Consider the following 27,214-nt stretch of genomic DNA (forward strand, 5'->3'; position numbering starts at 1 on the left):
TGATTTCTCATTATAATTGCTGTTATAACAGCCACTGTTCTATTCAATAAACCCATCTCAGAATGAACTACACAAATAACAGCTATTATTTCCGTATTTTAAACAAATATTAGCAATTTCCATAATTCATAATCTGATATTTTCAATGCCTGTGGTATGTAAAATGAACAAGATATGATAAATATGATGAAATAAACCAACAAAACTCAAATTTATTCTGTAAACAACTAATATAAGTATACAACCAAAGTTTCTTACAGCCATCATCTACCAAAAGAAAAGAAAAGAAAAGAAAAACAAAGAAAGAAATTAAAACCCGTATATACCACGAAGAGTAGATAAAGTATCTTTATGATGTACCAATATATGTACTTTGATATACAAATAGCCAATCAATATCCACATCCAACCCAGGTCCAAAAATATTTAAATATCCGGGACCCATACACATAGACATGTCCGTGCCCAGTAAATATCATACATGAAAAAGAATACGGTCAGGACCGGATTATATGTGGCCAGTTCAGCCCTGCAGTTGAAGAAGAGCATCATATGCCTATTTGCAATTACAGCAACTGATTCAATATCAAGTACATTCAGCTTATATCACCAGGTAAATATACCAACATAGTTAACTCAGAAAAGGCTTCTATGCTACTTCCTTGTGCTAGTATCAGGTTGCTTCCCCAATCAATTTTGACATAAACAACACCAGCAACTATTGGCTCTTGGCATGAGAAAAATCTTACTGCTAGTATGCTGGTTGTTTATGGTAGGGGGTGCCAGCATCTATGTTCAAACATGCGACCTCTCCACAGATTCGCAGGAGAGGAGTGCCAACCGGCAGATTTTGATCCCATTGACATTCACTGGAAATTTTGTAATGTCAGAGGCCCTACAAAGTATGGAATCAAATCATGGAGCTGTATGTTAACATGTAAGAGGAGAAAACAACTGTCACATAATGAAAAAGTTTGAATGGACATTCATAAATTGATGAATGATTGTAAACTTGTAAGAGCTTGACTCGGTTAACATGCCTTGTAGTTGGTGATAGCTTAATGCCTAGCTACCAGTATATCATTTTCCAGCTTTGATGGCTCTCTGTTGGGGGTAATGAAATCATGAATTTCTGAGGACTTCCATGTCAACTGAGTATCCAAGAGAGGAAAAACAAATCTCGTGTAAGGTCCTTCTGTCAGAATTCACTCCCCAGTAATGTTTCATCTAGTATCTTGCTATGCATTGATCAATTCTTGAAGCACAATGATTGTTCAACTAAACAGAAAGGCAATCTTTGGAGAACTTTCAAAACTTCAAGTTTTAGATGCATTAAATTGTAAAAAAAAGAAATCAAATGAAATTTCAATTCTACCAAAAGTAACTTATCAAAAATACTTACAGATTCTTCTCTATGCGTTGGTATTGTCAAACCCTCATTGCCATAAAATGCAGTCCATTTGTGAATTGAAGAGTAGTAGCTGCCTTAGCTACCATCAACAAATATGGCAGTATAAGAAAAACAAAATCTGTACATTAAGATCTTTATAGCCAGGGAAATAGACGATTCACCTTGATGGTAAATGTGTTTATGGTTGCCATCTTCATCCTTCTAATTGGATCCATATGCCCAATTAATAGCAGGAGGGAAGTTCATAACCTCTAACTTACCATAATTCAACTTCAAAAATTGTAGTAGAAACACATTTGAGAGGGACTTTGCCACCTTCACTTCATTTTCCAGTGATAATCTTCAAAGGAAGAAATCAAACAGTTCCGTTTTAGAATAAGTTACTTTTCTTTAAGCAAGTAATAACTCCCAATATCACAAGTGACTATAATTTAATCAGCAGAGATAACAAGCAGACCTGCACAAAAATGTAATATAAATTATATTAAGTACCTCTAGACCAACCAATACAATTATTAAAGCATAAGATTTATCAAACTCCTGAGGTGCTTTTGCGAATCAGGAAAAGGTAAAGCATAAGTGGGTAATGCATGAACCCTAGTTCAAAACATGCTTATTGAAGTGGAGCTTGGCTGAGCTAATTAGGTCAAGCCAGCTAAGAAATAATAAGTTTTCACATATTCTTTTTTTTTCCATGAATACATGATGCTTCAATATGTGCTCCAGTATCTCAACACTACTTTAGTAAATTAGGTTCTGAAAATATAATAAAAGCAATATGTAATGAATTGCATGATATCTTCAAATTGGTCTGTTCTTAATGAAAGATAACAATTAGAATGGTGATGACAGATAAGAACTACCTTTGGAAGGGGGAAGGGAAAAAATGATTGAAAAGTGAATGGTACAATCAACAAGCATGTGAAAAGTACAATTTATAGCAGAAGAAATATCTAGACAAACCTCTGATGGCTGCATCTGCAAGAATACAACCAAAAAATGATAATGGTCCAAGAATAACCCATACAATTAGAGCATTGTCAAATTCAAAGGGATTCCTGGTTACTAATGTTGCTGAATAAAGCTTACAGCAGATGAGTGCCCCAGTGTAACAGGCATAAGAAGAGTGTGCAGAAGGTTCCACATTCAGGGAAGCAGACTTCCTGTTTAGTTATTTTAGGAAACTAAAATCAGCAGCAGAGACCAAATATCATGTCCTCAGAAACATTTCAGGCGACGCCATTTTCTTAATAGCTTCTTATCCCTGATTCCATCATAAAGGAGTTCATAGGCATAATAAGTAATATAACCCTTCTTCCGCAACTCCTCTACAAGGATCTTTGGTGCTGCTATTTCCCTCTTATCAGCACTAAATATGGTATCCACAATCTCAGGGACAACACCATTACTTACCATAATGTGAATAATACCAACAGATTCATCAACTCTTTCCTTTACTGAGAGACAGTTTATCACCTGTCCAAATGTTGCCATTGCTGGAATAAATCCCTTACCAATCATGCCTATAAGAAATTCATACGCACGATCAACATTTCCGGTCTTGCAAAAGCCACTGACTAAAACACGATAAGTATATGCATCTGGAGAACAGCCCTTGCTGACCATCTCATTGAAAATCTTCTCTGCCATAAGAATATTTAACTTCTCGGAAAATGCAGAGATCATTATATTATATGTATCAGTTGTAGCAGAGAACTTGTCTTGCTCCAGTCTTCTGAATATTTCATAGGCTCCATTAAGATCACCATTCCTGAAGAATCCATGTATCAATGTGTTAAAACTGACAACATCTGGAGTCAAGCCTTCATTCATCATCTTCATAAGCAAGTCAGAAGCCTCTTTTACTCTCCGGGCTTTGCAGAGGTTCTCTACCAGTATATTATATGTGATAACATTAGGACAGCACCCCTTTGTAACCATCTCTTTGAATATCTCCATGACATCACTAGTCTTTCCAGCTTTGCATAGCCCATTTAACAGAGAATTAAAAGTGATAGCATCAGGTGTGACACCATGAGTCCACATCCTATCAACAATTTCCAAAGCATTGTGCAGCTGCAATCTCTTGCAGTAGCCATCAATCAATGTATTGAAGGTAAAAATGTCAGGAAGATAACCTTTTGCTATGGCATCATTCATGACAATATTGGCATCAGAAACATTTCCCATCTTGCATAACCCATTTATTATGATGTTGTATGTCCAAATATCTGGGCTGCAGCCATTTTCCATCATTTCATTCATCACGTCCAAAGCCTGCAAGATTAGACCTTGTCGAGAGAGCCCCTTGACTAATGAATTGTAGATAATGATATCAGGCTTCAGCCCATTGTTCTGAGCCTCATGAAAAATATTCAACGCTCTGTCAAAGTCACCTTCTTCACATAATCCATTAATCAGGGAGCAATATGTTACTCGATCAGGCACAAACCCCTTGAAAACTGCATCCTTTAAAAGTCTACAAGCATCTTGTACCTTCCCCATTTTGCAATGCCCATCTATGATGGTATTATATGTAAAATCATCAGGAATGCAGCCTTCATTTGCCATTTTATGCAAATAGTTCTCAGCTTCAACAACTTTAGAGTTCTTGCATAAACCACTGATAAGTGTATTATAGGTTATCACATCAGGAGCCAGACCCTTCTCCATACGTTCTAACAAAGAAACAGCCTCCATCAATTTGTTTTCCTTGCAAAGCCCTTGGATTAGTATATTGTATGTGAACAAATTTAGTGATATTCCTTTCTTCATAACTTTGGCAAGAAGCTTGCTGCTTTCTGGAACATCTCCTTTCTTACAAAGCACATGTACAAGCTTATTAAATGTAACTATATCAGGTAAGATCTTGCTCCCAAGCATTTCATCAAACAGACTGCAAGCCTCAATATGAAAGTTCTCTTCGTAAAGACCACAAATCACCATACAGTATGCAACTGCATTGAGATCATACCCTCTCTCTGGCATGTTTCTGAGAAGCCTCAGTCCTGCATGTGGTCTTCTTGTTCTACAAAATGATTTAATCCTGATTGTAAAGGTGTAAACATCAGGTACAAATCCCTTGTCCAGCATTCTTAGATATACTTTGTGGGCTTGATCATAGTATTTGAACTCGACCAAAATATTCATAATCGCGTTATAAGATATAACAGTTGGCTTACAATCATAAAAATCCATTCTCTCAAATGTATCCACAGCCTCTTGTATTTTCCCTCTTCTTCCATAACTCCTCATTGCACCAATATATACTCCTTCAAGTAAAGAATTGTCGACGTTCATTCTCATTTCTTGAATAACATTCTCCATGGCTTTAAACTCCCCATGAAGTCCAAGTTTCTCTACCATACATTTGTAAGTGAAGATAGTATGCTTAAACCCATCTTCCTTCGAGGCTGAGTTGAACATCTCAAGAGCCCTAAGTGGGTCCTTCTGGTATTTTATGACGCTGGCTACATGCTTTGGAAGCAAAGTGCGACTCATTCCAACCACAAGCTACTAAGTCCTCTTGAAACCCATTTAAACCGAATAAGAAGCTGAGCAATCAAAACACTGCGATCCTTCATTACATTGAAAGCAGACTCCAAAGATGCCAAACTGGAGAGGGGCGGAAAAATAAACAAGGAACAGTAACGTTGCTGAATAATAATCAATAACACTACAGATAAAACTCATGAAAGTAATCAGATAACCATTTGAAATCTTAAATCAACATATTCATCTGAAGTTAGGCATTCCAATGAATAGAAAAATCAATGGAGTAAATGGCTTTCATGTTCCAGTAAAGAAACTGCTCATAAAGAGGCATTCCAATGAATAGAAAAATCAATGGAGTAAATGGCTTTCATGTTCCAGTAAAGAAACTGCTCATAAAGAACCCAACACATCTTATGATTGATCTTCATGAAAAGTGAAGATCAAAGTCAACTGACCAACTAACACAAGAAAACACATAATAGAGAGAGGAGAAGAAAAAAATGATTGCACCTTCAATGGGACAAAATCCACAGCAAAACCCATTGATCAAATAAGCAGAGATCACATGCTCAAATTTCACAGGACTTGAAACTGTAATAACCATCCTATTACACAACAACAAGCACATTCTAAAGTTTATCTAATTAAAAGAACAAAAACTCGATTTTTTAATTGGGAAACAAAAGAAAGATGCTACCTTGGAACTAATCAATCAATTAAAAAAAATAATCAGTTTTTGATACGAAAATAGAAGAAAGGCGCCATCTTGCGTCTAATTAATGGATTTTGACGGGCAACGAAAGAAAGATGCCGTCATTTCTACCTTCTCAGCCTACGGAGATGGTTTCCATCGATTCCCCTACTTCCACCCCCCGCAAATGCAAAATAGAACCAAGAACAGAACAAGACAACACCAATCCCTTGATCCCTAGAAGAATGAAACCAAAGAAGAAGCAGGAGGAGGAGGAGGAGGCACTCTTAGTTTTGATTCTTTTGGTCGAGTAGAAGAGTACCTCTGCTAACGGAGCTCTCAATGGTTCTCCATAGGGCCTTCTCGGTCCTCTGGTATTCTGACGCCATCTTCTGCGGTTGAGCCAACAAATTTAACCGGCTGTGCAGCGCCGCTTGGTCATGCACCGTCCGATCACTGAAGCTCGATGGATAACGTCGAACAAGATGAGCCGGTACCGAAATTCAAACCGAATCGAATTAGCAAGGCATACCGGCATGCCCTATTTTTTTTTAGAATTTTCAGAAAAAATTAATTGATAATTACTTTTTGGACTTTTTCTATAAATTCAAGTCTATTTTGATATTATTTTTTTTTGATATTTATTTGGCATGATCTTTTCTTATTTTGTAATTTTTGAGTTATTTTTTCAAGCCCCCAAAAAATAAGAGAAAAGAAGATAGAGGAGAGAAAGCAAATCTTATTTAGCATTAGATCCTTCTTCTGATATCCTGAATCAATATTATTTATAGATTTTTTTGAAAGAGGAAGTAGAAGAGCGGCTTTCAAATAGTAGCAATAATGTCATATCCAATCCGGTTCAAAATCGGACTGAGCCGGTCAGTTCTAATCGATTTCGGCCGGTCCAATAATAATTTCGGACGGAACCAAATATAATAGCTAAACCGACCTAGTTTTGTATTAAGTTGGCTTGGTATTGTCTAAATCGGGTAGTTTGACCTGGTTCAGTAGAACCTGACCTCGGCCGTCCAATCAAAAATCTGCTATGTTTCTTTCTATATAATTCATTAATCACTATTGTTCCAATTTGAAACTTTTTTCCAATGGAAAAAGAATTGTTAGCCAACTGGTTCGAACGAGTTGGATGGCAATGACGTATTTTTATTCTCATTTAAATAAAAAAATTAAATTTGTACCTATTTTTAGAATATTTAAAGTTTTTATCTTAAATAAAAAAAATATTTTGTATCCACCCTTAAGTAAGAGAGATTTGAATAGGTTGATAGTCCAATATGGATTTATATAAAATAATTGAGTTGGACATACATTTATCTATATGGGTTAGGTATAGGTTAAGAGGTATTGTGACCTTAATCCATCTCAATCTGACATAACCCTAACCCAATCCAACCAATTGCCAACTTTAATTTATTGGGAGGAAACCTTAGAACTTGGACTAGGGTGCATAGACCGAATTTTTCTCTCTCTCTCTTCAGTGGCCATACCTATTTTTTCCTTGCATCGTAAACAAAATAACTCCAATACAACCTAATCAATAATACAATCTGAAATTGTTCGTATATTCATATCAGTAATAGAAAATCAAGATGGTTGCAGCTACCTATTGCTCCAAGATATCTAGGCAATGGTGGAAGATAGAGGGGCTTTTCATACCAAATATGTGTTCCGTGAAGCTAATAAGGCTGCGGACTAGATAGTTACTTTTGTAGCTAGTCACTCCAGTAGTACCTTATGGGTTGGTAATGAAAAGTTATCCTTGACACTCTAAGATATTTTATTTTTTAATATTATTGGATGTATTTGTATTCGTGGGACATGATCTACTTGTTTCAGCCACAAAAAAAAAAAAAAAAAAAAAAAGCCAAAGCAACAATTCCATCACGCGGAACGCCCCTGGATCTCCCACTCTCCTTTTGATGAATTCTTGATGGATAACCTCTACCGTCGGATCAAAATCGATGCGACCCTTAAGCGTAAGCGTGAACTACTACCCCCTCCCAAGCCACCCCAACTTATTTGCCGCCGGAGTCGGTCGAGCGAGCGAGCCGGTGAGAGGATGGGATCGGGGGAGTGGTTAGAGAGGGCGCTTCTGGAGCTACGCGGAAAGATACAAGGCATGGAGTTGGACTCCGATCTCATCAGCGGCCTCGTCTCCTTCTGCGAGCTCGCGCCACCCCAAGATGCTGCCGATTACCTCACAGTATGTATTCTATCGATCGTTCGATACCTACCATTCCATCGTCTTAACCAAATCCAAGATTCATGTTCTTTCTCCTGATTGCCGGGTATAAGTGGTTTCTTGTTCATTTTTGTTTTTCTTTTGGTTTTTTTGTTAGCGTTTCGGCGGCGTGTTATTCCAATACGGAATTTGGACAATCTGGGATGTTCCGGAATACCAAAGTTCCGACTTTGTTAATTTTTGTAAATTTAACCCTGGAAGTAGTTTTATGACATCTAAATTTTGTGATGTTATATGTGACAAATAGATAATTCGAGACCGTAGTATGAGATAAAATGGTGTTTTGCTATTTTGCTGGTGGATATAGACTGCAGTGTTTTAATTCATCGACCAGGAAATTTATAATCTCCTGTCATCTATCTTCAGTAAATTAAAAAACTCGATGTCTCATGCCATAGCTTGTCCCGCCTTTGCTAGACTGGCTAGTGTTTTGAAATCTTGGTCGTTGTGTATCAGTTGATTGTTCGTTCTCTCTCCTTATGAGAAGGATGTCTTTATGTGTCAGCTGAATGTTTTGAAATTGTTACCTCTTGATGATGATCTTCTAGAAAGTGTTTGGACAGGGAAGGATGTCAGCTATGAGCACTTGAGAATCTTTGATTGCAGGGTGTTTGTGCAGATTACCAGAAATGAGAGGTCAGAGCTTGATGCTACATGCAAGCAGTTTATTTTCTCGGGTTATGCACATGAGGAGTTTGGCTGCAGATTGTATGATCAGGTGGATAGGAACGCCGTCAGAAGTAGAGATGTGGTCTTTCTAGAGGACCAGACAGGTGGTACCGAGGTTTGTTTTCTTGATGAGGGAGATGATCGTGGTTTGTCTACTTTATTTCAGTGGATGCGATCTCTTGCATGTTGAAATCTACTCTATCTGGTGAGGTGATTTGTATTCCAAGAGGTGTTGTCTCTCTATACTTGTTAGCTTCTAGGTATGCCCTACGGGGTGTTAATCCAAGAGAGATGTTTTCTTGAAGTTGTGGTCCTTGGCTTGATCAAGTGGAACTTTACAATCTCATTTTTTGGAGATAGTGGAAGGTTGATCTGGACTCAGTCTCGTGGTTTTTCCTAATTGGGGTTTTCCACGTAGAAACCTTGGTCTCTTGTTTCTTGTGGTATGTGATTCCATATTTTTCGTTCCTATTGTTTGCATATTAGAGAGGAAAGAGAAAAATTTCCACTGTTGTTGTTCCAGGTGTATGTGCACTGGTTTTGGGTTTATGTGCGCTGATATATGTCCCTGTATGCACCAATTTCTTTCTCTGTCTACACTGGTTCAGCCTGAAACGGAGTTGTTCTGATTTTTTTTGCTATCCTTCCCATGCTAACACTGAGAAATCTCTATTCTTTCTTGGTGGTTTCATGGTGTTTTTTTGGCCTTTTATCTCAATTGACATAAACCTCTATATTGGTTTATCCTCGAATTGGTCGACCACTGAGATGGCTGGATGTTGAACTGTGAAAATATCTTCCAAGGGATACAAGTTTCCGAGAGAAGTGGTGGATTCCGAGTAGAAATCTTTAAACGGCAAGCTATAATATTCCTATAAAAAATTGTTTAACTGTTTTCTTTAGAGTTTTGGGTATGCATGTCTCCCAACATTACTAATCAGTATACGTTCACATAAGCTAGAGTTTGCTCAGGTTGGTGGTAGATTAACTATTCTCTGTGGGGGAGCATTAAAGAGTCCATTTGAGTAGCATAATTCTGAACGTACCCCTACCCTCTTGCTTTGGCGGTTGCAAACCTAAGCCTATGTGTTTCACTCATAGGCTGCTGTAGAATTTCCACTGGTAGCGAATCAAGCGTATCACTTAGGCTACTTCAACACGAGACTTTTCCTGTTCATCAGTTTCGATGGATCGTAAGATCTAGCAAGATACCTTCATGTATTTTTCCACATCTACTACTCTTTGTTTAAAAGTAACACTATAGGCCCTCCACATTGCATATGTATCTACCTTATGCAGACATTCTCTATAGTCTTGCATATCAAGCATCTTGAAAAGGGTATGGAAATATTATAAACGGGATTATTTTTTCATCTCCCACATAAAGGTTTGTTTCCCTCTTTGTTGAGCTGGGGCAATGGCGATGGATCACTTAATTTGCTTTCTTCGATGTTCGGTTCCCCCTTTTCCTTTCTTCTTACTTAACTGAGCTGCTGACCTTGTTTCTTGTCTCCCTTTATGTGTTCATCTGCATCTTTTTTATTATGTTTCTTTTATGGATAAGTTATCTATAAGAGTTAGCTTTTTATGGAAGCTTTCTATAGTAGGTGTGAGTTATCTATATTTTAACAGAGAGTTGGAGTGATCAGATTAGATAGTTTGTAGTGACTAGGAACAAAAAGAATTGTATTGAGGGAGGGAGGGAAGGAGGGAGGGGAGGGGGGATAGAGAGAGAGAGAGAGAGAGAGAGAGAGAGAGAGAGAGAGAGAGATCTGGAGTTGCTGTCAGTGAATGGCATTTTGAGTATCGTACTTACGAAACAATATTTACTCGGTTTGCCCATCACCTGTTCTATGTGTTACAAGAGTTTTAGACTTCAGAGAAAGGCTTGGTTGTTCAGATGAGAGCTTCCTAACTGCCAATGACAAGATGGAAGTTCCTTTCAGAAAGTACTTAAGGAAACTATGCTGTTGTTCAAAAGACATACACAAACACAAAAAGAGACCTTGGCTTGTCTTGTAGGAAGTCGTAGATTGGCAATATGATAGAAATTAGATAGTCCTTGATGGTTTAGTACTTTATTTCTGTGCAAATACGAATAAGATCTTTCTTTTAAAGCTTAAATCTTTAGGTTTTTCTCTTTTTTGGCCCTTATTCTGTGTCTCATTTTTCAGACCCTGGTAGATCTGTTTCTTTGTTTTACCTACTCTTAGAACACCATATTTGTAGTTAAATATGGCCTTTGAATCTGGCACTATACGTTTATTTACTTTCTCAGTCAATGCTGATCAAATGGAATGTTTATGCTGCAGAATATTATAGGCCTAGAAGCTGGTCAGGGTTTGATTCAGGAATACTTGCAGAGAAGAGGTTATGTAGATTCCTCTGTTAGCAATCCTGATGTACAATCGTCAAAATTTCAAGCCTACATGAAGCCACCTGCAGATGAAGGAATGATTGTCGCACCAAAGAAACAAGCAAGAATGCCAAAAGAGACAACTGCACCAATAACCCAGGATACGAAGGGTCAAAAAGAGGCTACTACTGAGTCAAGAAGCATTCCCAGGGGAAGCCAAGGTATCCCCAAAAAGAAAAAAGGTGGAAAGATCATCTCTCTTGCCGAGGCAGCTAAAGGATCTGTTGTTTTCCAGCAGGGAAAGCCATGTTCATGCCAAGCTCGCCGTCACAAGCTTGTGAGCAACTGTTTGTCTTGTGGTAAAATAGTATGTGAACAAGAAGGTGAGGGTCCATGCAGTTTCTGTGGTGCACTTGTGTTGAGAGAAGACAGTACATATGCTGGTCTAAGTGACCTAGCAGTTCCTCTTTCTGAGGCAGAAGCTGCAGCTGATTTATATGCAAAGAGGCTTGTAGAATATGATCGAAACTCTGCTGCACGGACTAAAGTTATTGATGACCAGAGTGACTATTATGAGATTGAAGGAAATAGCTGGCTTTCTGCAGAGGTACTCATTTTTTGGACCACGTGTCCCTTTGTCCCTTGTTTGGAATATGGGCTGATGCTTAAACTTCATATTTGATCTTTGAGCTTCATACTGGCATAATGGCTGACATTATCTGGCATAACTCTACCATTTACTAGCACTTCAGCTAGCATGTGCACAGTGCATGAACTTTGTTGGTTATGGAACTGTGATAGAAGGCTCATTTTGCAAAAATGTTTATTTGAATCCTATAAACTAAAGGTGTTTAAGCTATAAGTGATTGCGCCTCTTCCGAAAAGAAAGCTTAATGGTTTACCAGAAGAAGATGAGCATGAATAAAAGATTAAAACTGACAGAAGAATCTGTTGTGATATTGTCACCATGCACATTTGGGAAATAGGAAGCCTTAATAATTAGTGTTTTGGTGGATCAAATGTGAGGAAATGCTGAAAACCCATATGGTGGTTGACTGAGGGATATGGGGAGGCATTGCTTGGTCTAGTTATTAGTCCTCTCAAGTTTAGTGGAGGACTCAAAAAGGTAACCCAAATTAATTACAGCTGATTAGTTATGGTTATCATTTATGGTTGTTGTAGGAGCATCCTATAAACTGGCTAAAGTATGATAGATTTATATCCAAGTTTGAAGTCAAATGTAATTTGATTGTTGCCTTGTGTCAAGTCATTAGAAACTGGACACCAATGCATTAGACACTGGATACCTATGCTTCCTAAGTCTTAACATGTGTGGAAGTAACTGGAAGGTCAAAGAATTTAATCATCTTATCAGAATATTCGAACCATCTGAAGGTAACTATATAATTGAGCATCTAGTTCCATTGAAAGTGAATATTGCTGTTTTGGGCGGAGGTAATGAAAAGAGAGAGAAATTAACAACGGCAACAACAACAACAACAACAAAGTCAATTTCTCAAAATCCAACAGGATTTATCTCATAAATATTGCTATTATTTTAACCTCATGTTGAAGTCCTTTCTAAAGAGATCCAATATTATTGGTTTCTTTTATAACAAATTTATAACTAAACAGTGTTCTCTTCCTAAGAGATGCTTTTAATTTTTTTCCCCTAGTCAGTTGTCTGTCAAATTATGTATTGATACTGATAGTGATAGAATTAAGTGAGCACTAACAATTTATTTGAGGGTTTAAAACTTTATACACCTGATTAGTTTGAGCATTCATCTCTTTCAATTTAAGTTTGCTGGAGATTTTCATACAACTTCAGTTGATAACTTATAAATTATAATTAACATAAATATGCATCAAGCACATGAAGTGTATATACGGGAGAGCATGCAAAACTCCAAAAAATAATAAAAGAAAAACATCTTTGTTGAAGTGTTTCTGGAAGCATTGTACCAGACACCTTTTTGATAAATGCACTTTTTTGTTGGTGAAGGAAGAATGTTTATGATTGAGATGAGCTTCATGGCACTCATGGCATTCTTGGAAATGCATGCATCATATAAAAAAGGGTAGAATTGCTCGAAAAATATCTTTCTAAAAAAATATCTGTTTTATATAAAAAAGTTGTGATGTTCTAGAATGCTGTCAGCGCTGCTGCATATGCATATATGGCTTGGTAACTGAACGGCCAGTGCAATCCCTATATATGAGATGAATAGTAGGCTACCGCGCACCCTCATAGGATCCAGCATCTTAGGCACATATAGATTGTGATGGTGACAGATACATTAGACTTGGTTATAAGTCTTGCTTCTTTGTATGCTTTAATCTGATTGTTCATCATTGAGTAATAGTTAGATTTGTTCGTTGCATTCGTAAAGTTGAGCATAGTTCATGGAGGGATGTTATTTTTTCGGTTAACTTGTCATACGAGACTTATAGCTCTTGAATAAATGTGAGTATGTAGTTAATTTTTATTTTCCTGAAAATTTACTTATGTTTATCTACTTTTATGAATGTTAATTCCTTTCTAAATATATGTAAAATACTATCCACATATGCAACTATTGAGACACCCGTGTACCGTGTATACATGCATTATCTTGGCTGCCTGCATAAAATGGCTGCTTTTTGCAACCATGGAATGGAAACTCTTTTCCACTATTGGTTGCCTAGGCTCAGGTTGTTCCTCAATTGACTGGCTTAGGCCCAACTGCCCATGCAACCCCTAGGTGTTTAATTAATTTTTCATGACAATCATTTTAGGCCTTCGCCTAAGTGATAGGTGATATCGTTCCTGCTGGGAGGAAAAGATTTACATCATGCGAGTATTCACTGCTGATGCACGACAAAGTTATTCTGTTAACAATATAGAGTTACAGAATGATACTTTCTTGATGCTGTCTTACCTTTCTGCTAGGATTTACTTGTTATTGCTATAGACTTGCATCATATAGGATATAAATTCTAAAAGCTGGATTAGATCAGCTTAGATAAGGGTGTGTTTGGGGCTCACCATAAGTGGTCAGAAGTGAAGGATGTAAGTTGACTGGATTTACTTCAGACTGACTCAGCCTAAGTCATTTCAGCGATTTTTTGGGAACTTAAAGGCGTGAACTGGATGCTGTTGGGACTACTACTGCCAAACCAAACATGTGGAAGTTGCATGTTCTGATTTCCTTTTACCTCTGGCCAGTTGCAGCAAACCATATATGTCTTTCCTTGGTCAGAATATCTCAAATGGTCCTGAAGTGGCCGATTTGGTCAAAGTGATTTCCTTTTGTTAAAATTGTAACAATATTAAACATTATGCTGTCTATTCTTTTGTATTCTTCTTTTGCCAGCTTTTCCAAAGAACAAGTATGTGTCCCTTTGTGCATGTCATATATGTTTTTTTGCATGATGCTTGCTATCTTAAAGCAGTTGGATTAGATGCAGTTCATTTATTTATGTCTGTGTGCAATGCTTGCTTGTAAGGAAGTGCCATAGTCAGTAAACTATTAGCACACAAAATTCTAAAAACAGTACAAGCCATATCTTCTCTATCGATTCCTGAAAGTTCGGCAGTAGCACATATTGTTTTATTCTTTTTGACATCAGTGACTATTTACTTGCAAGATGCCTGAATTCTGTAGAAATGGTTTGATCTTCATGAAATTGTTTGCCTTTCAGGAGAAGGAACTTTTAAAGAAGAAACAAAAGGAAATTGAAGAAGCTGCTGAAGCTAGGAAAGGAAAAGTGATTGTTACCTTTGATTTGGTTGGCCGCAAGGTTAGATTTTAAGGCCCATATTCAGTCAATATTTCTAATCTTCCAAATTTCAAAACTGGGATCAATCATGAGTACCGTTTTGTTAGGTCCTTGACATGCTTTTGAATTTGTTGGTCTTCATGCTCTTAATGTGAATGCGGGACTTGTTTTCTTCATTGGTTCTGGCTGTCCTGATGAATTCCCCTTAATAATTAGGAATATGTCTTCTGGTAAACAATAGGCCAAATCAAAATGCAAAAACTGTGGATCAGGAAACAGGAAATGTATCACTTCTAGCTAGAAACTTCTAACATTTTTTCCATGGTTGTGTGGACCCTGTAGATTCATTACTCAAGAGATTTTTATCGAGTGAAGAAAAGCTAGTGTAAGTATGAAAATGCAAATGCATCATGTTTGTAATACGCTATAGGCCTGCAGCAGAATGTGTGAAAAAGATGTGATTATTCACCGAAAAATCCTTATGCCATTTTAAGGCTTAGAATGGCTATTCATAGGAGTCATACATTGAAGAATATGAGGAAAGAAAACAAGGCACTAAAGACTATGGATTTTTATGGTTTTGTTTTACTGCATCAAAATGTGCATTCCTTGTATAAGTATTAAAGGTTTTCTTGATTACCTTTCAAAAAGTTTTTATTTGCTTATTCACCCCTTCAAAAGTGAATTTTGTGTGTGAAGGGTGGGGTTGTAAACTTTTTATACATAGGGTGTAAAGAGAGAACAAAACATCCACTGAAAAAATTTCAATATTGGAGATTGAAAGATTCAAATTTAAACCATTGATTTGATATACAAAGCTTAAATGCTAATGTTTTAAAAAAAAATCACATGTTATAGAGGTTTCTTGCCTGCGCATCAAGTGACTCCAAAATCAACAAAACATATCTACCACTCAAACTATATTTAGTGGGTCTTGATGCATAGGCAAGAAGCTCCATCCCAGTGATTTTTTGTAGATGTGTATTATGTAGATAGATGAAGTCCAATGGTTTAGATTTGCATCTTTTAGCATCCAACATTGAATTTTTCAGTGGATGTAAAGTCCTCTCTTTAGAAACTTGTGTATTATAACTGTGCTTGTGTGTGTATGTATGTAATATATCCCTTCAAAAATTCTGAAATTTTCATACTTTACTATTAGGCAACATATGGTACTTTTTCATTAATGAGCCTTTGCGTATTAACTTTTTAGATGGTGCATAATTGCTTTGTTTATCTGTGAAAAAATGTAAAATATATGAATATCATTGGCATGAAATTTCAAGTATTTTGCTAAAAACTTATGAAAGTGAGATGTAATAAAGGGCAAGATAGTAAATAGCCAAGTTGATTACTTTTGGACTTAACCATATTAAGCCTGGAGTGCTAAAAGCAAAGGCAACATGACATGAAGGGTCTACATGTAAAAATTAGATTTTTAGAGGGGTATATATGAACTGTCAACATTCATTTTGAAGTATAAATATGCAAAAAAAAGAAAATTTCGAGGAGTGTACATGCAAAAATATCTGATTGGAGTTTGAATGCATGTGTACACTTGTTCACAAACATATGCTTCCTTCAGATCTTGCTCATTTCTGATTGGACCTAACCATATTAAGCCTGGAGTGTTAAAAGCTAATGCAACATGACATGAAGGGTCTACATGTAAAAATTAGATTTTTAGAGGGGTATATATGAACTGTCAACATTCATTTTGAAGTATAAATATGCCCAAAAAAAAAAGAAAATTTCGAGGAGCGTACATGCAAAAATCTCTGATTGGAGTATGAATGCATGTGTACACTTGTTCACAATCATATGCTTCCTTCAGATCTTGCTCATTTCTGATTGGACCTAACCATATTAAGCCTGGAGTGTTAAAAGCTAATGCAACATGACCTGAAGGGTCTACATGGAAAAATAAATATGAAAAAAAAGAAAATTTTGAGGAGCGTACATGCAAAAATCTCTGATTGGAGTTTGAAGGCATGTGTACACTTGTTCACAAACATATGCTTCCTTCCGATCTTGCGCATTTCTTTCATTCAATTGCTACATATGCTGGAAGTAATATTAAAGTATTTACACAAATATATAGATTATTGAGTACTTTCTAGTCTGTAATTCTGTATTTATGATAGAGGACCATTGATTGCAGGTAGTAGTGAACAAGGATGAAGCCTCAGAGCTGGAGTCAGAGTACAGGATATTAAGACCACCTGAAGAAAGAGACATAAACCGCATAAAGCCTAATCCTACTGTTGTACAGCCCATGTTTGTTGACACAGGACCTGCTAAAAAACCAGTTAAAGGAAAAGAAAGTAAGAGATTAGCCAATGGCTTATGCCTAGAAATAAGTGGGAGGGTGCAGCATGATGATGGTGAGCGACGCCATCTTATGAAGTAGACGATCCAGAGTTGTCTTTTGATTATAACTGAAGTACCACTAGTCCAGGCAAGGGATTTAAGTAGTGTATGTAAACTAAATACATTGTTAAACTAGGGCAACAATCTAGGTCCTTATTTGCATTTTTTGCTTTGTAGAGGCCCTAGATGGTGGAACAAGAGCAGAGTTTTGACTTTGACAATGGTTGCAAAATACTTGAAACCCCAATACAAATGCTTTATATTTTCTTTAGAAGTACAGACTCTTGTTGACAAATAAAAGTAGAAGAAATTTCTCAGATTCAGCTCGACTGGAAGAACAACAACAATGAAGGCAGATGCACAAACATTTTTTTGGTTGCTACGGAAGGCAGACCAATGAGGGGGGGTTATTGATATGATTATCTTGAACTTTGAGGAGTAGATTATCTTGTACTGAGATTACTCTCGAAGATTTCAGTTACACATGATAGTCGGTAACTCGTAAGAATCAAACATGTTTGCTCGTATCTCAGTTATCAACACATTGATCAGGCACGAACAAGATGATTGCTTAGTTACAGTTTTGCTTTCTGTAAACGCATCACGTGTATGATGAGTTCTGCCTAGATTTCACTGGTGAATAACTCTTATGAAGTCAGATCAAAAGGCGTTAGATTCTTCTAAATTCTTTTTTATTACAATTAGATTCTTCTTAACTAATATTAACTACCAGAAAGTGGACTAAATAAATGATGCAATCATACATCCAGGGCTTTATTACTGTTCAGTTTCCAATCCAACAGATGTCCCCTCATGGCCTTGCCACTCTTTTGCACATGAATCTGCTCCTCCTGATTGTATCAGCTGGTTAGGTAAGAAGTTTGAGAAATTGGACACCTGGAATTGAATAAAAATCCTGCTCATCTTCAGAATGAATTGTATTTCCACGACTGGCATTTCCCGTGGTTAGCATTTGATGCTGCAGAGTATGTTTAGATATTTGAGCATGCTTCTTTCCCATACCACAGAAACAGCTCTTAAGTAATTGATTATATGGAAGAAACTAAGCTCGCAAAGACAACATAATTTGACGCATTGTTCATTATTCAAGAAAAAATCTAGCCATCCAATAAAGAATTCAAAGGCAGCTGCTGTTTCTTGATACCCGCCCCCCAAGAGCTGCATGCCTTGGCATCACAACAATAAGACAATACACATGCTTTTTTGCCTCTTTTTTTTTCTCTTTATTAACATCTGAAATCTGAAAACAAACTCATCATATTTGAAATATATTTACACAATTTTTTTTTAAAGCATACGGAATCTAAGAAGAGAAATTTCAGAATCATAAATAACAGAGGAAAAAGGTATTCGTTTCTTTTCAGTACACTGGGGATGACAATTCACTGCCGCTGAAACCGGTCTCAAAGCTTTATCCCAGCTTTGTATAGCAAGGAAAGTTGGCAACCCCCCCTATTGGTGTGGCTCCTGTTGGGGAGTGGTGGGCGAGTCAGGTGAAATGGTGAACTGCAGACCCCTCGCTTGCCCTGACTGCAGTATGAATGCCACCTCAGTTGCTGCTAAGGCAGCTGCTTCCTGACCAATTGGAGGAGGCAACTTAAAGTCAGATGCAACTCCCAAATAGTAAGAAAAGAGGACAGACTCGTATTTGTGAATAATTAACTATTAGAACATTACTCACTCAAATCAAAACAAAACAAATTTCCTCACAATAAATGTATAAATCAGTTTACAGAATATCATAAGATTCGAAAGAATGAATATAAAAGAACGCATCATCAGGTAACCTGTATCAAAACAAGAGATTTTACCAACTCAGCCAAGCTGGCACCCTCTTCCCCGAACAACATTTTTCAAGTACGGATATTAAATTCAAGTAGCAGATAAATAATCTCCATCTTGAAAGACAACAGGATGAGGATGCCAGTTGCCTGTCGTCACAAAGAAAATCAATCTGACAAACTATGAATCCAAATTTGTCATCGGTGGTATTTAACTAATGTGAAGTTTCTCACACAATCACGACCAATTGAAAGAGAATTCACGGCAAATGATATAAAACTCAAGCTGCTGCATGATGTCTTCTAATGAACATATGAGGTAAAAGACCATGTGATAACTTAGTGACCCAGTGCAGATGCAAGACGACGACCCCAACCAGATGTATAGCCAATTTGGTACCTGATACTTTTTTTGTTCTTTTTTGTGTTTGTGTGTTTTTTTTTTGTTTTGGTAGGCGCGGGGTGGATCTGATAATACTCAAAACTGTTCAAGGTCCATAGTCTAAGCCTTCTCATTTTGAGTCAATCCTAGGCCTCAAAGCAACCCACATTATCTGCAACAAGGTACGAGCAAGGTCCAGGTGGAGTTGTAATAAACTATAAGAACTTCATTTTTGTTTTCCTACGGAGCTCAGAGTTTTAATTCCTTGCATAATTTATAGGAAAAGAGTTGTGATCTCGTCTTCTGTTTCTCTAGGGTATTGGGCCAATACATATCCACTGCCAGCAGTTCATAATGCCACCAATAAAAAGGTGGCCGGCCACGAAAAGCAAACTGGAAAAGGCCATGAATTTTGTTGTATTTCCTTTCAAGTTCTCATGTTCATGGCTTGAAAAGAATTTGACTCACAACCAACAAGAGAGGAACAATTCATGGCCATGATTAAAGCTACAGCTATCAAATACTAGGGAACTGTATGAAGGATCAAGAGGAACTCTGGGGAATTCTCATGATGGTCATCTTAAGTCAAGTTAAGGAATGAACCCAAGAGAAAAGGTGGGGGGACACACACACACATGCAAGAGAGAGAGAGAGAGGATCTACACAAAAATACCTTAACTAAAGATACAATACCAGAGACCCAGTTCTTCCTCCATGCTTTATACATTTTAACTCTTCAAGAACCTTCAATAGCAACACATAACTTGTCCTTGGCATGTATATGCAAGTACCAATATATTTAATTAAACTAAGGCAGTTGCAAGAGAACAAGATAAAATGACCGATCATATAGCAAATATACGTTAAGACAACAAAAAAGACGGAAAAGTTAAAGTATATATTGCAAACAAAATCAAACTTTGGTTACTGACATCCAAACAGGCCATTACGGATAAATTTCAACATATAGACGCAAGAGGGAGAAAGCGGAAATGGAGAGCTATAAATAAGATGACAATTATGTTTTCTCTGGGATTACACTAACCTGTCTTTGCCTTCTACGCTGCAAGATACTTATGGCCCAAGCCATGATGTAACATGGTAATAGAAATGCAGCAGCCCGCAGTAGAAAAAGCTGATAAACATTTGAATAAAACATTATTATACCTGGAGAGAAGGAAACTGCAAAACCAAGGTCATATGCGAGTGCACTTCAAATTTTAACTTACCGAAAAAATTGTGGAAGCATCATCATCTTCATCACCATTGGTAATGGTCAGTGCATGCCTCAACAGCAGAAGAGCCATTAACTGCAAAAAGACAACAAAGAGAATGATTAGTCCGAAAGACATAAATGATCTTCAATATGTTTCACAAGAAGGATATTTCTTAAAAGAAGATATCCAGACGAAACAATAAGACAAGTATGGGGCAAGCCACCTAACAAAGTCAATGTGTATATCCATACATCTCAAATATCCACTGGTAAAATCAGATGTCTAGCTTTGAGAAGCATAGTTCTCAAAACACCTAACACAACACACACACAGACACAAAACATCTAAGCGCACACACAACAAACAGACAAAAAGTTCAAAACAAAACAAAAAGCTGTATGGTCAATAAAAAAATAATTTTCATTATAACCATGAGAAAAAGTTCCCTCTGCTTTTAATTCATAAAATATAGACAAGTGAAAGTATAAAATTAATTGAATCGAAGGACTAGTTTCCATCCAAGCTTTTAAATTTTAAAGAGCTTCTTTAAAGAAACAAGTTCATATTTCCATATAATTTGTGTTTACATTTAGAAATAACAAATTACCGAGTATGGATAAATCAAAACCTAAAAACTGCATCTTGAAACAAAAGAAAACCATCTTGTGGTATTTTGATAAGGACATACAATTAGAGCAGCGGAGCGACAAAATGCAGCACCACTAGCATTTGTATCAGCATAGTCATCATACTCAGCTTCAAGGAAGTGGCGCTGCGCCGTTGCCATCGCAAGGATCCGATGGTCATGCAGATCCAACGGGGCACCAGTGATGTTCCAATCTCCACTACAATTCCAACAAAAAATATCATCAGAATAAAATATTTCACACATGACAATTGAAATTCAGATACATATGGTACTGATCTATGATCAACATGATACTGCAAGGGAAGACATGCTTGATTTAAAAATGTTAAATAGTTCACTGTCAACATTTGAGCCAATGATACACATAGAAGCAACTTGCCTGATGTCAATAGTGGTCTCATCAGGGTGGACTTGAGGAGGTGCAGTGTACCCAGGCTTGTATTGCTTTATCAAAAGAACAATCCATAATCAGCAATTATTTAATAATTCATATCATGATGTTTATCATGGTATGTATGTTAGCTTATACAAGTCAAGTCAAAACAGTAAATACCATGCCATTCGAAATATGCAGTCAATTACAATATGAATGAATATTGTCATACAGAAAATGTTACTGCTTAATGCGTTCAAATTCTACATTGTGTAATAAAGAGATAAGTGGTGGAGACACCAAATTAATAATTTAGGCATCAAATGACTGGTTGAGCATTCCTTAAAAGTAATCAGCATGAGGACATGTACTATATAAGAGAGAGAGAGAGAGAGAGAGAGAGAGAGAGATTCCTGTTCTTTTAACATTTATAGATATAATGATAGCACACAAATTAGAGTTGGATGTTCAGAAACTACAGTAAGATACTCACCTCATGGCAGATCTCACAGGTTATATCTCCTTTCTCATTGCACCAGCGCTGCACACATGCCCTATGAGCATACTGCATATGACAAAATTGTAAAGTAAGATCCAACATCCATGTCATACATACCATAAAGAAAAGAACATTTGAAAATTGTTGTTTATGCCAAATCCATGTATGACATCGGAGGGAAATCATAAATACAGTTCAAATTCCACACCACTAAAATAATAAACAGCGAGAGTTAAAAAAGATAAGAGATAGTAAGCAGTAGATTTTAAGTCCAGAAGAATCCTAGCAAAAGCAAAATTTCCAAGACATAAAAGACACCTAAAACAGAAAAGCAAATTTTGTACAGAAAAATACACTACACACAGAAGAAAGTCTAAGTCTGGTATTTACCGACAAAGAGATGGCCAAAAGTATGGAACAAATGGACATGACATGATTTTTTATAAAATCTACATTACAAAAAACTTAAACCAAAGATTATTTTAATTCTGAAATCATAAGCACACATAATTGTTACACTCAAATTCAAGCAGCGAGAATTTTCAGCTCAGTGGGTAACAAGTCTTGCTAGATGTTAATATGGCACTAAGGGCTCGTTTGGTTCGCAGGAAAAGGAGGGGGGAAAGTGTGGTCAACGGGAAAGTAATGAAATGCCTCTTGTTTGGTTGAAATTTTCAAAGGAGAGAGATGGGAAAGTTGTATTCCCATGGGAATATAATTCCCACATTTCATGGGAAAGTCTTTCCCATGAGAAACATGGGAAAGTTACTTTCCCATGAGGTGGGAATCACTCCTTTTTTATTTTTTCCCAAAAAGACCCTTCAGCATTAAAGAAGCATTAAAGAGGCATTAAAGACCTAATTTTTATTAAGGGCATAATAGGAATTATACATAACTTTCCTAGGAAAGTAGATGGTCAACCAAACATAAGCACTTTGGAAATTTGTCACTTTCCCATGGTTAACCAAACATGCCAAAAGTACTTTCCTAGGTATCCTCTTCCTAGGAATCTGATTCCCATGAATCATATTCCTAGGAGGGAAAATACTTCCCGCAAACCAAACGAGCCCTAAGGAAGCTGGCCACTCTCCAGTCAGAGGCGAAGTTCTACATCATCAATGCCGACATGTTTTACAAGGCACTACTCGGGAAGCCAAAAGTAAAAGTGCCCCTATGACTCTGGTTCTAGTGAAAGCGATGAAAGACTTTGAACTTGCAACGACCATGATCGAAACCCAGCCACTGCCGAATCACAATGATGCCAACCTCTGAAACCCTCCAGTTGCAACCGTTGGGGCTATATCTGTTTCCCCAGTCTATCCTTTTTCTGAGTAGCCAGACCTCTTTTGGGATTTAAATTTCATATCAATATTCACTATAGCTGTCCAAGCCTTCTTTTGTCCCCCTCCTTCCTGTCTGCTAAGGCCATCCATAATATATGGCACAGCAGTCGCCACTTTATCCTCCTCCCAAAGTTTCCAAATGCTAAGATTTAGGTAAGGTTTTAAAGTTCCAATTTTGGCCAAGACCAATCTGAAACTGGCCAAAATTTTCCATTTCGGTCAATCCCAGCCAATTTTGGCTGGTTTTGATCGGTTTTGGCCAAAACCAACTGAAACTGTTTTCTTTTTTTAATTAAAAAAAAGAGTAATGTGTTTACTGTTCTATTTTTTAAAACAATTAAAATCTTTATAACTATAAATATGTGTTTATTATTTAAGGTAATGTGTCTGCTACTCTATTTTTTTACAAGCACTATTCATTAATATTATTAAATCATTAATATTATTCACCAATATGCTTATTCAATTAGACATTTCTATCAAGGCATAAGCTATCAACATGTTTATGTGATCTCACATTTGAAAGGTTGCAGCATAACTTAGGATTGTCTGAAAGTAGTTTGTTTAGTGAAAAAGCATTGTAAGATGTCAACGACAAAGATGCATGCACATATTAAATTTGAAGAATATTGCAACTCGTAAAGATAGCAATGCAACTATGCAACCATTTGGACTGAAAAGATATCTTTTAGTTAAGGCATTAAGCTCCAGTATAGTTAAATTTCTACTTAAAATTATCCAAACTACATAATTTATGATCTTAACTAACTCATAACACACCACGACGATGTGAAATAGGTTATCGTGGTTTCTTTCTTTTTTTCCTTAATTTTCATATTTTTTGGATTTTTGATAGACACTCACAGCAAAACTACAGAAACAACAGAATTGCTGAGGCCAAAACACTAGACCAAAACCAAAACCAGAAGTGGCCTTTAAAACCTTAGGTTTAGGTCATCTCTGTGAGTGACCCACATTGGGAGGAACCAGGATCACAATTTATCTCAGCCAATATGGTACATGTGGAAACCATGGGAAGATATGAGAGATTTGCGAAATCTTAGACATATTGAAAGACCAAAATATAGCATTTAGCCAACATAGTAAAATCAAGATTAGCTAAAACTTCAAGATATTAATTTAGGGGTTTGGTTTGGATCTACTGCGAAGCAAAATCAGTTTCTGCTAGACCACCTGTAAGACAGGAAGACTTTGAGAATCGCACGGCCAGCTGGTAAATTTCATCTCTTCTGAGAACATGCAAACATGAATCCAAAAGTCAGCCATGTATTTTCAGGCAGGCCTGTAGCAGAAACTATGTTTCCATCTAAACGACACTCTTGAGAGATGGGCCCCTAGCAGAAACCATGTTTCCATCTTGCAGCAGACGTAAACAGCGCCTTTTATTTAGATGTTAATGATTAAAAATCAATAAAAGGCAATAACATAGAGAGAAAAATCTTGCATGATATATTGATATCTTATTGGCTGACATCTCAGGTTATATCAGTTTGCATTGAATAAAATAAAAAGCCAAGATTCTAAACATATATCACCAGTGGGTTACCAATAGCAAATAAACCAATATCTCAGCCAAGACGAAAACCTGCCTCCTATTGGTGCCACTTTTTTCTTAGTTCTTTGTTGTGCCACTTCTAACATTTTTTTCTATCAAATTTCATTCACAAGTCCTTCACAATGCACAACATTCTGATCATGCATTAAAACAGGACAAAGAACATAAAGCATGCAAACGTCAAGCAAAAGTCATAGATAGGGACAAACTACAATATGTCACAACTGATGTTATCGTGCCACTGTACATGATCATGTTTGATAACCAGGGAAAAACTAGTGTGAGTATTTATACAAAACATAGTAAACAAGAGGAACCTATCAAGGACAACCTAACAACATTGAATTCATTCAAAAGCAACATAATATCCAAATGTTGCAGTGGATATTGAATAAAAATATTCATCATACAATTAACTAAAACAACTAATAGGTCATAAGAAGAAGAGACCATATACCTAAACAACAATAGTAATTAACTGGACATTCTTGACAAATAAAAAACCATGGCAAATCTAAAGATATAACATATCATGACAAGACCCAGAAATGTAAAACATCGTCCTTTAGTCAAAGGTCTTAATCCAGCTTCTCCATAAAGGAAACAATGAGGGTATAGAAGAGAAAAACTCATACATTATAAGTGGGAATTCTGCAGCAAATCTTAAACAAAAAGAAGCACATTTTAAGGGTGATCCTTGGCCCCATAAATTTAATGCTGCCATAGTAATTCACCTACCATCACCAGACTTTACAGAATAAAGCAACACAGACTTAAAATATTTGTATCACAATAATCTGCATATGACCTTCAACGCCAAGCATAACATCCATATCATTTATCTAGGAAAAAAGTGATTTTTCAGTGAAAACACTTAATCATTTGCCATCGACTACCTTTATCCACAAGAACTTGGTAATCTAAACTAACAAGATGAAATGGTTTCGAGGATAAAGACCTTCAGACTGCCACTACATGCACAAGGGGTCTCCAGATTTTTAATGTGATCCTCCTCCTGGCAAATACGACACTCCGCCATCTGAATAAGAGGCTCCTCCTCATCGTCATCTATACGTTCCTCCTCCTTACCCTTGTTAGAACCAACCGGCAAAGGCGAAGGATCGGAGGGACCATGTGCAGCTTCTTCTGAGGAACTCGAACCCTCCTTTTCTTCTTTTGTTTCAGTGGGTTGTGACGTTACGAGACGGTCAACATTCAACACAAGATGGCCCCCCATTACCAAAATAAACCTTGCGTTATACAAGCTCAGCAAAATTCACAATAAAACTCCCTCTTTTCTATTGCTTCGCCACAGAGATTCCTTTTTGAAGCTCGAAATCACCAACCTAGGTATCAATAACCTAATATTCACCTTCCTGCATGCGGAAGAGGCCCCAACTTAGGTAAAGTATTCGACTTCCAGAGAAAGCTAAAATCTTTTTTCCAGGGAAAAAAAGAAGCGAGAAAATCATCGGGCGTTAAACAAAAACGGGAAAAAAAATCTAATGGAAAACCCTTAACCGCAAGCTTTTCCAAGGGAAAAAAATCCTAAGTTCTAATCATTTTTTTAAAAAAATAATCTTCAAATAAATAGAAACAAAGGACGGGGAAACGTTTTCATGCAAACGTGCTCAAACCCTAGAAAACTCTAATGGCAGAAATTAGACCCTAAAACGGTCGATCTGTAACAAAACTTGCACCAAATCGAAAGGCTTCTTCTCTAGAATCCATGAAAACATGCGATCGTCAGAGAAAATCCAATCTTTAGACGGTTAAAGGGGAGGAAACGAGAATCGACGTACCTTGGAATATAAGTCCCAAACTCGCGTCTTCGTCTTCTCTCTCTGTTCGTGAGAAAGGGAGAAAGGAGAGCTCCGTTTTATCTAAGCTCGGGTAACGTTCGTCCGAGGCTCGGAGCCTCCGAGCCTCTAGGTTCGGTAACGTCCGGTTATCATCCTTCTAGAGAGACGGTTGGGCAACTGGACTAACGACCGCAGTGAGTCGTCTCTATTGCCGCCCCGTCAACTATGGAGCGGTCTCTTCTTCTATTACGAAATTACCCTCACATTATTCTATAAATATCGAGAAGATCATCAAGCCTAGGATAATAGGACCGAGTGTAATGGTATGCCTTGTTATTTTTCTACGTAGAAAGGGTACTTTGTACCAGAGAAATATAAGCATACACGTGGGGACACGCGGAAACGTAACCCGGTAAAGCTAGCTGGAGATACATTCCCTTCCAGGTACGTTCATCTCCTCATCCTTAAAAAGAAGTTGAAAGACATCGGGGCCATCAGACCGTTGAATGATTTCTGGGGTCCCTCTCTTTGGTGATGATACCGCAAGCATACGACAA

At 37.1% G+C, this 27,214-nt stretch overlaps 3 protein-coding genes across 10 annotated transcripts; 1 reads left to right on the plus strand and 2 right to left on the minus strand.

Annotated features, from left to right (window-relative positions):
- Positions 1-323: 323 nt before the first annotated feature.
- On the minus strand, positions 324-6,083 carry LOC103703118 (Pentatricopeptide repeat (PPR) superfamily protein). Of its 5 annotated transcripts, none has more exons than XM_089924424.1 (6): positions 5,920-6,083; positions 2,501-5,026; positions 1,573-1,751; positions 1,403-1,490; positions 1,041-1,151; positions 324-895 (listed from the first exon to the last, which is right to left on the minus strand). In XM_089924424.1, exon 2 carries the CDS (start codon positions 4,910-4,912, stop codon positions 2,630-2,632), a length of 2,283 nt encoding a protein of 760 aa, XP_089780550.1. In that variant the 5' UTR covers positions 4,913-5,026; positions 5,920-6,083; the 3' UTR covers positions 324-895; positions 1,041-1,151; positions 1,403-1,490; positions 1,573-1,751; positions 2,501-2,629. The 5 variants fall into 5 exon arrangements, with proteins under 5 accessions (XP_089780550.1, XP_089780549.1, XP_088557723.2 ...); XM_089924423.1 differs by having other exon boundaries at positions 2,375-5,026; XM_088701597.2 differs by having other exon boundaries at positions 2,375-5,026; positions 5,730-6,083.
- Positions 6,084-7,453: 1,370 nt separating this feature from the next.
- LOC103703109 (transcription regulator/ zinc ion binding protein) lies at positions 7,454-17,288 on the plus strand. 4 transcript variants are annotated; one of them, XM_039127235.3, is made up of 5 exons: positions 7,637-7,818; positions 8,464-8,641; positions 10,839-11,489; positions 14,567-14,665; positions 16,806-17,288. In XM_039127235.3, the coding sequence occupies exons 1-5, from the start codon at positions 7,799-7,801 to the stop codon at positions 17,052-17,054; spliced, it is 1,197 nt and encodes a 398-aa protein (XP_038983163.3). In that variant the 5' UTR covers positions 7,637-7,798; the 3' UTR covers positions 17,055-17,288. The 4 variants fall into 4 exon arrangements, with proteins under 4 accessions (XP_008784049.4, XP_038983163.3, XP_026658910.4 ...); XM_088701598.2 differs by lacking the exon at positions 7,637-7,818 and adding an exon at positions 7,866-7,903; XM_008785827.5 differs by lacking the exon at positions 8,464-8,641 and having other exon boundaries at positions 7,454-7,818.
- A 946-nt stretch (positions 17,289-18,234) lies between these two features.
- On the minus strand, positions 18,235-26,796 carry LOC103703101 (uncharacterized). Its single transcript, XM_008785815.6, has 8 exons — positions 26,658-26,796; positions 25,814-26,231; positions 21,931-22,002; positions 21,444-21,508; positions 21,104-21,260; positions 20,428-20,508; positions 20,244-20,333; positions 18,235-18,610 (listed from the first exon to the last, which is right to left on the minus strand). Exons 2-8 carry the CDS (start codon positions 26,090-26,092, stop codon positions 18,488-18,490), a joined length of 867 nt encoding a protein of 288 aa, XP_008784037.3. The 5' UTR covers positions 26,093-26,231; positions 26,658-26,796; the 3' UTR covers positions 18,235-18,487.
- Positions 26,797-27,214: the final 418 nt, after the last annotated feature.

Source organism: Phoenix dactylifera, chromosome 7 (genome assembly GCF_051530095.1).
Source record: "Phoenix dactylifera cultivar Ajwa chromosome 7, Ajwa_hap1_PhDact_Kaust_v1.1, whole genome shotgun sequence".
Taxonomy (NCBI): domain Eukaryota; kingdom Viridiplantae; phylum Streptophyta; class Magnoliopsida; order Arecales; family Arecaceae; genus Phoenix; species Phoenix dactylifera.